The sequence below is a fragment of the Erinaceus europaeus genome, chromosome 7 (genome assembly GCF_950295315.1).
Source record: "Erinaceus europaeus chromosome 7, mEriEur2.1, whole genome shotgun sequence".
Lineage (NCBI taxonomy): Eukaryota > Metazoa > Chordata > Mammalia > Eulipotyphla > Erinaceidae > Erinaceus > Erinaceus europaeus.
The window spans coordinates 109,849,859-109,862,786 of NC_080168.1; the positions used below are offsets into that span (position 1 = coordinate 109,849,859).

General features: G+C 36.6%; 1 protein-coding gene across 1 annotated transcript; it reads right to left on the reverse strand.

Moving 5' to 3' along the window:
* Positions 1–2,605: 2,605 nt before the first annotated feature.
* LOC103109252 (olfactory receptor 9K2-like) lies at positions 2,606–6,607 on the reverse strand. The gene is made up of 2 exons (XM_007518295.3): positions 5,691–6,607; positions 2,606–2,804 (listed from the first exon to the last, which is right to left on the reverse strand). The coding sequence occupies exons 1-2, from the start codon at positions 6,605–6,607 to the stop codon at positions 2,774–2,776; spliced, it is 948 nt and encodes a 315-aa protein (XP_007518357.2). The 3' UTR covers positions 2,606–2,773.
* Positions 6,608–12,928: the final 6,321 nt, after the last annotated feature.

Sequence of the window (12,928 nt, forward strand, 5' to 3'; positions counted from 1 at the left end):
CTCTTTGTATATTTTGGTTATTAGTCTCTTGTCTGATATATGGCATGTGAAGATCTTCTTCCATTCTGTGAGGGTTCTTTTTATTTGAGTGACGGTTTCTTCTGCTGTGCAAAAGCTTCTCAATTTGATGTAGTTCCATTGATTTGACTTTGTGTTAGTCTTCCTTGCAATTGGGTTTGTATCATCAAAGATGTCCTTGAAGTTTAGGTGGGAAAGTGTTCCACCAATGTTTTCCTCTAAGTATTTGATAGTTTATTGTCTAACATTCAGGTCTTTGATCCATTTGGAGTTGACCTTTGTTCAACTGAAGTGGTTCAGTTTCATTTTTCTGCATATTTCAACCCAGTTTTCCCAGCACCATTTATTGAAGAGAGCCTCCTTCTTCCATTTAATATTTTGGGCCCCTTTATCAAAAATTAGATGTCCATAGGTTTGGGAGTTTAGTTCTGGGCTTTTTATTCTGTTCCACTGGTCTGTGTGCTTATTTTTGTTCCAGTACTAGGCTGTTTTGATGATGATGGCTTTATAATATAGTTTTATATCTGAGAGTATGATACCTCCATTTCTGTTTCTTTTCCTCAAGATTGTTTTGGTGATTCTAGGTGTTTTCTGGCTCCAGATAAATGATTGTAATTTTTGTTCTATTCTCTTAAAGAAGCTTGGTGGAATTTTGATGGGTTTCACATTATATTTGTATATGGCTCTGGGGAGAAGATTCATTTTATGATATTAATTCTTCCAATCCATGAGCATGGGATGTCTTTCCATTTCTTGGTATAATTTTTCTATTTCTTTAAATAGTGACTCATAGTTTTCACTATACAGGTCTTTCACTTCTTTGGCTAGGTTTCTTTCTATGTATTTTATTGATTTTGTTGTATCTGTGAATGGGAGTGATTTCTGGATGTCATCTTCTTTGGGCTTAGTGTTTGCGTAAAGAAATGCCACTGATTTTTGTACATTTATTTTTATAGTTTGATACCTTACTATATTGCCTTATGATTTCCAGTATCTTTCTGCTGGATTCTTTAGGTCTTTTGATGTATGTTATCATATAGTCTACAAAGTGACACTTTGACTTCATGAAAGAGCATGTTGGTGGCTGGCAAGATAGATTACCTAGATGGTGTACCTGCATTGTCATGTGCATGAAACATTTTCTAGCCTGACTCTCATCACACTAGAAGAAGCTTTGGTTCTTTAATATATTTCTTCTGTCTATATTTGCCTCTCTTTTTATTGGAAAAAATTGAAGTGGCAAAACCATGACAAAAAAACTATCTAGAATGCTTTCCATTTTTGTTGATTCATACAATTGTTTTATATTTATTTATTCTCTTTTGTTGCCCTTGTTGTTTTCTTATTGTTGTAGTTATTATTGTTGTTGTTATTGATGTCATCATTGTTGGATAGGACTGAGAGAAATGGAGAGAGGAGGGGAAGACAGAGAGAGGGAGAGAAAGATACCTGCAGACCTGCTTCACCACTTGGGAAGTGACTCCCCTGCAGGTGGGTAGCTGGGGGGGGGGGGTGAACTGGGATCCTGATGCCAGTCCTTGCACTTTGCATCACCTGCGCTTAACCTGCTGCACTACCGCCCAACTCCCTTACGTGCAATTTTTATGTAAGCCTGAGATATTGGATCCATACCTAGGAGTACAGATATTAATGTATATAACTAGTTTATGTTTTAACATTATAAGGAGTTTTTTGTTGTATCATTTTCTATCCTGTGAACAATGTGTAAACACTACTGCATTGCCAGGCCTTTCTTAAGCCATTTTAATAAGTGTGCCATTACATTTTAAAGATTTGATTTTTTTTCTATAGTCAAGGATTCAACCAGCCTTTAGTAAAGGGCCTCCCCACATACCCAAAGCTTTACCTATGTAGCACACCTTATCAGAATTTAAAATTTCAGAAAGTGAGTAAAGTTTTGGAAATGCTTGGAACTCCTTTATTCCAGACACAGTATTCAGTGAGATTGGATTCTGCTAGTGAATTCTTCGACTTGCTTCTTCATTCTTTGGGATACTCTGATTCACATCTGACTGCCAGGTTATACTGCACCCTAACTTTCTGATAATACATCCTTGCTTACATCAGTCAAAGTAGTTTTCAATGTTTCATGATCAAATTCAACTCATATGTACTCAAGTAAATGAAAAGTAATGTTTAGAGTGCAGAAGATGGTGAAATGATATTACTTTATTAGAAATATTGCAAGGAACAAAGAAAATACATTTTAAAATTCTAGGACAACTTTCAGAATAGTTAAAAAAAAAAAAAGCCCCTGGCTCCTCACCTGCAGGGGAGTCAATCCACAGGTCTACAGGTGTCTATCTTTCTCTCACCTTCTCTGTCTTCCCCTCCTCTCTCCATTTCTCTCTGTCCTATATAACAGTGATGACATCAGTATCAACAATAATAACTACAACATCAATAAAAAAGGCAACAAGGGCAACAAAGGGGAAAATAAATAAATAAAATTTTAAAAATATTTAAAAAAAATAAGGAGCCAGGTGGTGGTACACCTTGTTGAGTGTACATTTTGCAATGCACAGGACCAAATTCGAGCTCCCAGTTCCATTCTACATGAGGAAAGTTTTTTTCCCCATTTCCCCAGGGGGAAAGTTTTTCAAATGGTGAAGCAGTGCTGAGATGTCTCTCTGTCTCTCTCCTCGCTATCTTCCCCTTCCTCCTTAATTTCTGACTGACTCTATCCAATAAAGATAATCATAAAAAACTTAAAAAAATAAATAAAAATTAAATTTTAAAAGTTAAATAAAAAATACTGTTTCCCTGTGGAGAAAAATAGCAAAATAGCATTTTTCCCCAATTGGGGGGGATGGTTTTTAGTTGACAATAAAATACAGTAATTTGTACATGTATAACATTTCACAGTTTTCCACATAACAATATAACCCCCCAGCTACATCCTACTCTGCCATTTTCCAAATCCTGAACCCTCCCCTTCATCCCCAGAGTCCTTTACTTTGGTGCAGTACATCAACTGCAGTCAAACTTACGCTTTTTGTTTTCCCTTCTGATCTTATTTTTCAACTTCTGTCTATGAATGAAATCATCCCATATTCATCCTTCACTTTCTGACTTATCTCATTTAACATGATTCCTTCCAGCTCCATTCCAGATGAGATGAAGAAGGTGAATTCACTATTTTTAAAATGGCTGAGTAGTATTCCATTGTGTATATATACCACAACTTGCTCAGTCACTCATTTGTTTTTGGGTTCCCGGGTTGCTTCCAGGTTTGGGCTATTACAGATTGTGCTGCTATGAACATAGGTGTACACGGATATTTTTGGATGGGTGTTTTTGGTTCCTTAAGACACATCCCCAGGAGAAGAATTGCAGAGTCATAGGGTAGGTCCACTTCTAGCCTTCTGAGAGCTCTCCAGACTGCCCTCCAGAGCAGTTGCACCAAATTACATCCCCACCAGCAGTATAGGAGGGTTCTTTTGCCCCCATAAACTCTCCAGCATTTGTTGTTGCTCCTTTTCTGATGTATGATATTCTCACTGCAGTGAAGTTGTATCTCACTGTTGTCTTTATTTGCATTTCTCTGACAATCAATAATAACTTGAAGCATTTTTTTCATATGTTTGTTGGCCTTCTGTATCTCTTCTGTGGTGAATGTTCTGTTCGTATTCTCCCCCTATTTTTAAATTGGGTCATTTTTGTTGTTGTTGTTGTTGCTTAGTTTGTTGAGTCAAATAGTCTTTAAAAATGTTTTAAGTTGCAATATGTAATAATGGAAATTCTATTAGTAGTGTATAAGGTACCAGAATATTGATCTCTACAATTCCCCATCCCTCCAGATTCCTCTCTTTCTCTAAACTTTACAAGAAGGTATGTGCTATCTATGATCATGGGTATCTTTTAAAACTTGATTGATTATATTAACATATTCTGATTGTATAGGAAAGGGCAAATGCATACATTTAAACAACACAACATCTTTTACTACATCTCACGTAAACCTTCTACATCTTCCCATTAACATTACAACTTTACCTCCATAATGCATAAATGAAAGAAATATAATAGATACTATATATTTGATACTTTATTCAGCAGTTCTTCCTGTTAATTTTCTCATATCTGGCTATTTGAAGTGCCAACAGCTTGTACCTGAAATAAACCTGAATTAGGGAAATTATAGCAATGTGACAATAAAGACATCACTTGGAAAATAAAGATACTGTCGTTAAAATATAACGAATTTGGGGAAATTAAAGATTTTGTATACTTTAAATATAAAATACAGATAAGTACATAAAATCTGCATGTAAATAACCAGTATCCCCAAAAGGCAGAGTTACCCAGTATCAGTTGGTGTAAGCGGTATAAAAGATCTAGTGCAATTTTGTCCCCTCATGACAGTATATCATCATATTCCTTTGTGGGGATTTGGATATCTGGTTTTTAGAAGACCCAATCTTCCTTTTTCATTTATTTTATATGACAATAAATCAGTAATAGCATTAAAAAAGAATAATGAGATACTATTAAACTGTTAATTTATTGAGTTATTTTGATAAACTCATGCTGGCACAAAGATAAATCTTATATAATGCTTTTTATTCAAGAATTGTGGGACAAGTAGTACAGATACTGATCCCCAGCAATAGCCCTGGTGGAAAAAAAAATCCAAAAACCTGTGGGCCAAGAATTAGGGAATTTGGAAGTAGCATAGCAGATAAGAATATTGATCTTGTTGTCATAGGCTCAGGATCTCTGGATTCAATCCCTAGTACTACAAATGTCAGAGTGGTGCTTTAGTCATTCTCTCTCTCTCTCTCATAAAATGAATACAAAATTTTTGAAAAATAAACATTGGTTCCAGCCAGGGAGATAACAGAGCAGTACCACACATGACTTCTATGTAAAATGTCCCAGGCTTGGCACACAGCAGTAGCCCAAGCTTAGCAGTATTTTGGTTAAATAAGTAAATAAATAAATAAACAAATGGGAGGCAAAGAATGGTTCACCTAATAGAATAAGTACCAGGTTCAAGTCCTAGCAACACATTGGAATGCCATTATACCAGGTGAAACTCTGGCACTGCAGTGCTTATCCCAATTTTTCTCTGTCTGCCTCTCTCTCTCTAAAATAAAAAGACTTTAAAAATTGACCTAAGAGCTATAAGTTTTCACATGAATCAAGCCTGGGCTTGCAATAATAATAACAATAATAATAATAAAAACTGAATCATGTCTCTATGAATAAATTCTACATGAAAACTAGATGTTGCAATTGAACAAATTATCTTGCTTGAATTAACTTTCTCTCTAATGCAAAGGTTCATGTTCTGAGCTTAGCAACCTCACAAAGTAATTTTTCTGACTGTGATCTAAACAATCTCAAAAGGGAGAAAAATCCTCCTTTTCCTCATATCACAAAGTTACACAACTAAATTGTCAGGAATATATCCTTATGGATAGAATGGCTACCAATTTGATTGACACCCAAGACTTAACACTGCTCTTAGAGAACAGTCTATATTATTCCATCAATGAATAATTCATATCTGTGATGGTTAATTTCAGAGTTCTTTAAATGACTCAAGTTGGCCCCATACTAAAAGAAAATCAAAATGAAACAATCAAAATGGACCCATTAATGAGATCCCAAGAAGGTAGAATTACGATAAGGTTGTTTTTGTCCATAAGATTTTTCTCAAAGCTTGTTTGACATCCTTGTTTCTTAGAGAATAGATTAGAGGATTTAACATGGGTGTGATCAATATGTAAAATACTGATGCCACTTTACGAAGTTCAGGATTATCTGGAGGTGTGAGATACACAAAGGAGACAGTCCCATAAAGTACACTTACAACCCCCAGATGGGAGCTGCAAGTGGAAAAGACTTTCTTCCTCCCTTCAGTGGAGGGGATCTTCAAAACTGTGGACACAATATATATGTAAGATACTACAATCACAACTATTGTGGGCAAAATAATAATGGCAGACAAACAAAGAGATACCATCTTATTGACAAAGAGATTGGAACAGGAGATCTTCTCAATCTGGTGGGAATCACAGTAGAAGTGATCAATGACCCGGGAGGCACAAAAAGACACGGAGAAGGTTACACTGATTTGAAGGAGGGAACTGACCAAGCCACAGAGGTAGGAAGCAACAACCAAATAAGTACAAAGGCGTTTTGACATGTGCACGCTATAAAGAAGAGGATTGCAAATGGCAGTGAAGCGATCATAGGCCATGGCTGCCAGGACGAACCCCTCTGTTACAATGAAGAGTGCAAAAAGGAAGCACTGAGCAACACAGCCAGCAAAGGAGATGGTCTTTTTTTCAGACAGGAAGTTGACCATGGTTTTAGGTGCAATAACAGTGGAGTAGAACAGGTCAATAAAGGAGAGGTTGCCTAGAAAAAAATACATGGGTGTGCTCAGCTGGGAATCAGTCACAATGATTGCCATCATGCTAATGTTCCCCAAAATGGTCATGCCATAAACCATCAGGAATAGGAGGAAGAAGAGAATGTGGAACTCTGGAGGAACCCTGAAGCCTACAAGAATGAAGTCAGTTACATCTGAATGGTTGCCTGGTCCCTTGTCACCCATGGAAGAACCTGCTAAGAGGTACAAAATAAAATTAAGAATGGAAATTTTATCTATTTCCAGCTACCCTAAAATACTTTGTTTTTTTCTTGTAAAAGAATGAAATTTACATAATCAACCCATTTTTGCCATCTAATGTTTTAAAATGTGATTTGCACCATGTGTGCTTAACCTGCTGTGCTACTGCCCAACCCCCTAAAATGTGATTTGTTATACCCATGCAAAGGAACTGACTCTTAAGGTTTATTGCAAATGCCCATCCTCCCACAACATGTAGACGATTCTTCACGAATAAGTGGTCTTCTAACTGTGACACAGGTGACATTGGTGCAGAAAGTATTTCTTTTTTTTTTCATTCAGTTATGTCATATAGCCTGATTTTGTTTGTCCTGCAAAGTTGGGAATTTTCTATTTTCTCCAAGAGAAAGACATCAATATATCTTCTTTTTACTGATATCTTAAAATAAGTTGCTGTTCAAATCTACCCAACAAGAAAGACCAATGAAATGATTTATCAAAGGTAGGAAATAATCTGAAAAGTACTCATTTGGCATCCATGACAGAGACACCACATCTCATACACCTTCGTGCATGTGACCATTCTCTCTCTTTATACCATCTTCAAATCCCTCAACTCTCACTGCTCTCATCTTGCCATTACTTAATATTTCTCCTCCCAAGTACTAACTTCCTAAATGTAAGCATTTCAGTTCAGAAGAAGACAAAGCTTTCAACAGCTCTGCAATGTGTTTTTGGACTTTACTTTAACATAAGTGTCTCCATTTTCTAGTGAAATTCACTTTAAAAATCTAAATCAAACTCATTTTTGGTAAACGCACAAGGTACCCAAGTCGATTTCCATAAAGATGTTTGTAATGAAATTTAATTATAAAACTAGAGCTAAAGATAGTAAGATTTAGCACAGAAACTTCAGCAATTACTCATCAGATACTAGTAAGATCTTGTATCTGACAGAGAGGTGAGTTTAGACTTATTTATTTATTTATTTTGCTTTTTACCAGAGCACTGCTTAGCTCTGGCTTATGGGGGTGTGGAGATTGAATCTGAGACTTCAGAGCCTCAGGCATGAGAGTCTCTTGGCATAACCATTATGCTATCTACCCCAGCTAGACATGTTCTATAGAAAGTGAAAAGGGGGGATCTGGCGGTAGTGCAGCAAGTTAAGCACTCATGGCACGAAGCACAAAGACTGGCTTAAAGATTCCAGTTCGAGCCCCTGGCTCCCCACCTGCAGGGGAGTCGCTTCACAGGAGGTGAAGCAGGTCTGAAGGTGTCTTTCTCTCTTCCCCTCTGTCTTCCCCTCCTCTCTCCATTTCTCTCTGTCCTACATAACAATGATGACATCAATAACAACAACAATAAAAAAGACAACAAGGGCAACAAAATGGAAAATAAATAAATATTAAGAAATTTTAAAAAAGAAAGTGAAAAGGTCTTATCAAAGCTACAAAATTCACAACACATAACCTGCTGTTAGTTATTTAGCAGAAAATATTCTTTTTGTTTCTCAAATTTAATAGCAAATTGCGATGTTTGAAATGATATCAGCCAGTAGCAAGTGACCAGGAAATAATTATTTTGAGAGCATTATTATTTTTCAAGAATAATATTCAAGATGAAGGTCACCTACTATATGCCAACCACAATAAAGATACACACAGTATTTAAATTCGAATGAATATACTTACTTTATTTTCATACTTTCAATCTACTAATTAGTCACAATTTATATAATCTGCTCTTCAAGAAAATGGATATGATTGCTTTAACTGGTATTATTTTAAGTAATGTGTAACTAGCGGATTCTACTACTCATGAAATAATTTTGCGCATTAAGACACAAATACTCACAGATGACTAGTAATCTGACTAAAATAAATTTATCTTGTCTCTTGCCTGAATGCTTATTTTCTTCTCTAAAGTAATTTACTAGTGGCTTATGCAAGAATACAAAAGTTATTACATTTTATTAAGGAAAAAGTAAAAAAAAAAAAAAAAAGAGTATAAACCCATATAAAAATTCAAGGCAATGTCAAAAGTAAGCATATTTTTTTTTAATTAAAATTCATAAAAGATTTAAACCAGGACTGGGAAATAGCATAATGGTTATACAAAAGACTTTCATGCCTTAGTCTCTGAGGTCCCAGGTTCAGTCCCCAAGCTGATTAGTGCTCTGGTCTGCCTCTCTCTATGTCTGTCTTTTTCTTTGTATCTCTCTATAGCAAGCAAATAACTTCAAAAATATGTAAATTATTATTTTGAAAATTGCAATTTAATTTAAGCTTTAGACTCTACTCAAATATGAATAATAGCAAATTTTTACACTAAGAATGTGCTTTTATGTCCTTGGTAATGTTTTTACCTGAAAAATCCTGTAATTACTTACTCCTTTCTATCAACAAGAGAGTGAGAGGTGTTATTAAAGCTTCTTCCAAACTTATGAACATTTCCTCATAATATCTTCTGAAAGAAAAAAAATGCAACTAAACCTGTAGAATCATACTATACGTGCATGTCCTTCCTGCATTGAGGTATATCTTGGTGCTTAGAATGAAAAAAATCAAACAAAAATGGGAACTTAAGTAAGGTGAAGATAAAACCACCAATGATTAGTCATAATCCCTGTTGGCCTGGTAGAATGCAGGAGGAGGAATCCCGGTGCCCTTAGTTAGTACTATTGCAATCATTATGAGTAATTACAGCATGTACTGGGTAGAAAAATGTTACTGCTAAGACAAGCTAGTAATAAGTCAATTATGAGGTACTAACAATGGCAAGCCTCCAGTCCATCCCATGAAGATCACATAGTAAAAGACTTTTAAAAGGATGGTTTTATTATACCTTGAGTATTAAAACTGGTCTTTGAAGGGCATGAGTACACACACACACACACACACACACACACACACGAAATAGTACATGAGTACAGTGGCAAGATAGAATAGAGTTCAGAAATAAACACATGTAACTTTTGCTTAGTTTTTGTTTTACCAGAGCACACTCAGCTCTGAGTATATTGGGAGTGTCAAGGATTGAACCTGGGACTTTTTGTATGCACATCCTGCGTGTACCCCTTCCCAGCCCAACACACACATATATGTAAAATAAAAATAACCATGATCAAAAAAAAAGAAAGAAAAGAAACTATTATATTTAATACCATACACAAATAGCAACAACGAAGTTAAATGGACAAAAGTCCTGAATAGGCACTTTTTCAAAGAAGACATACAGGTCTCCAACAGATAAATGAAAAAACAATGTTCACCATCCCTTTTTCCTAAGGAAATGCAAACCAAAATATTAATGAGGCATCCCCTGACATGTGAGAAAGACTTAAATCAAAAAGATTGGAAACAACTGGTGGTGGTGGTATGAAGACAGAGACTTTTATAAACTATTGATGTTAGTATTAATTGTTAAAGACTCTATGGAAAAACAGTCATTTTGGGATATGCCCAAATGAAACAAAGGCAATTATCTGAAGAGACCTAGGCACACCTATGTGCATAACAGCACAATTTGTAATAGTGCAAAGTTGGAAGCAACACAGATGCCCAAGGACAGATGCATGGCTAAGAGAGTTGTGGTATATATACATTCACAATGGAATACTATGTAGCTCTTAGAAATCATGAAGTCATCTCATTTGCCACATTTTGGATGGAACTTAAACTATCATGCTAAATGAGATGAGCCAACAAGAGAAAAACTACCTGATGATCTTACTAGTAAGTGGGACTTAAGAAATAAGGAGGGTGTGGGGATGGGAGGGGGAGGACACTATGGTGCATCAGGTTGAGTGCATATGTTACCATGTGCAAGTACCCAGCTTCAAACCCTCAGGCACTATTTGCAGGGAGAAAGCTTTATTAGCAGATAAGCAGGTCAACAAGTATCTCTCTTTGTCTCTCCCTCTTCATCTCCTCCTCCCTTCTCAATTTCTATCTGTCATATCTAATAAAAATAGAAAGGGATAAAAAAATAAGGAAAAATGGCCACCAGAATCAATGGATTTCTAGTGCCAGCACTGAGCTCCAGCAATAATCTTGGTGGCAAGACAGAAAGAGAGGGAGAAGGCAGGGGTTTATGCAAAAATGTTGCTCATACCTGAGACTGTGCTGCTTCAGGTTCAATGTCAAGCACCACTGTAAGTTGGAGATGAGGAGTGCTCTGGTGAAAAAGAAAGGTAGAAAGAAAAGTAGATAGATAGAAAGGAAAAAAGGTTCCCCAATAAAGAAATTTTTAAAAAAGGAAGGAAGAAAGAAAGAGAGGAAGGAAGGAAGGAGGAGAGGAAGGAAGGAAGGAAGGAAGGAAGGAAGGAAGGAAGGGAGGAAGGAAGGAAGGAAGGGAGGAAGGAAGGAAGGAAGGAAGGAGGAGAGGAAGGAAGGAAGGAAGGGAGGAAGGAAGGAAGAAGGGAGGGAAGGAAGGAGAGTAAGAAAAGATAAAAAAAAGAAAAGGATGGAAAGAGGAGGAAGGAAGAAAGGAAGAGAGGAAGGAAGGGAGGGAAAAGCAAAAAGAAGCATGGATAGAAAATGAAAACAGAAAAAAAGAGAGGGAGGGAAACAGAGAGAGAAACATGGACTGGATGAGGTGCATTGCGCCAAAACTAAACACTCTACAGAAGAGAAACAGATCAGATGCAAAGGCAGTAGAGGTCCAGGACATGATTGTGGAAAAGGGTCAAAGTTGGGAAAAAGAGTGTTGTGCAGACATCTGTCATGAGGAGGTGAGAGATTCTACCCACGTGTCAGAACCCCCTACTAAAGTGGAAAGAAAAACTAAAACTGTGCTTGAAACTTGTTGTGACTCATAGATGTGTTAGGTTTCTTTTCATCAAATTTGAAAAGAAAAAAAAAGACGTTTCTTCCTATTTCCTTGCTCCTCCTCCTTTAGAGACTCATACATATTTTAGAGATCATAGTCACACAATGTATTACTAATACTCTTCATTTTAAAGTGCTTTTGTGCATTTTATCTTTATAGTTTATATTGTTACTTTCAAGGTTACTAAACTTTTCTTCAAATATGTAACTTGTTGCAAGCAGTGTATTTTTCATCACAAACACTAAAGGTTTTTTTTTACATTTTTTATTAGTTATTTTATATTTATATACAAAATTATGAAATAAGGGGTATAATTCCACACCATTCCCACCACCAGAGTTCTCTGTCCCCATTCTTTCCACTGAAAACTGTAGTAGTTCTCCCAAGGTCACAGATATCTTTATCTATACAAATATATATGCCCTTTTTTTTTTCTATGACCCTGCCTTCTCTTTCTTTCTAAGGAATACCTCTACATGTGCTACTAGTTCCGAATGTACTTCCTTTTTCTTCTTTCCTTGACGAGTCCTGATGGAATCAGAGCTCAGAGCCTTCTGGTTATCTTCCACTAAAGTTTTGCCTCCTCTGGGAGTATGGACCAAAATTATTTTGGGGGTACAGAAGGTGGGAGTTCTGGCTTCTATAATTGTTTCTCCACTTGACATAAACATTGGCTGGTTGATTCATACCGCCTAGCTGTTTCTGTCTTTCCCTACTGGGGAAGTGAGGTTCGAGGACACATTGGTGAAGTCTTCTGCCCAGGATGGAATCATAGTAGCTTCTCCAGCTTGATTACTAGAAGGCACGAAGATATAAAGCAGGTAAAAATGTTTAATAATAGAAGTCAGGCAGTAGCGCAGCAGGTTAAGTGCACTTGGCGCAAAGTGCAAGGATGGGTTAGCATTCTGGTTCAAGCCTTTGGCTCCCCACTTGCAGGGGAGTCACTTCACAGGTGGTGAAGCAGGTCTGCAGGTGTCTCTCTGTCTCACTTCCTCTCTATCTCCCCCTTCTCTCTCAATTTCTCTCTGTCTCTATCCAATAACAAATAAATAAAAATTCAATAAAATGTTTAAAAAGTGGGAACCATAAAGTTAATAATGGGAATAATGCAGATGAGAATAGGGATATTTAGGGTGGGTAGAAGCTAGAAAGTCTATTTTAGGTATGTTCTTAGGGGGGCGGTGACTTTAGTAATTTTTACTTGTACTTGATAGCTAATATGTAGATGACCTAAAGTATTGTCTGGAAAAATGGTGTCAGAGTTGAAATAAGGTTAGAGAGTTGGATTGGGGAAGAGAGTATCTATCAAACTCAAAGAAAATATATAAATACAACATTAACTGTAAACCCCATCATTCTGACCCAGGGTCCATATATATTCATATTTAGTGCAGAAGCCTGTGTGACCTCTGAGTCCTTACCTGTCTGAGCTCACAGTTCATGGTCACAGCTGAGGACATTGTAGTCTGCACTCAT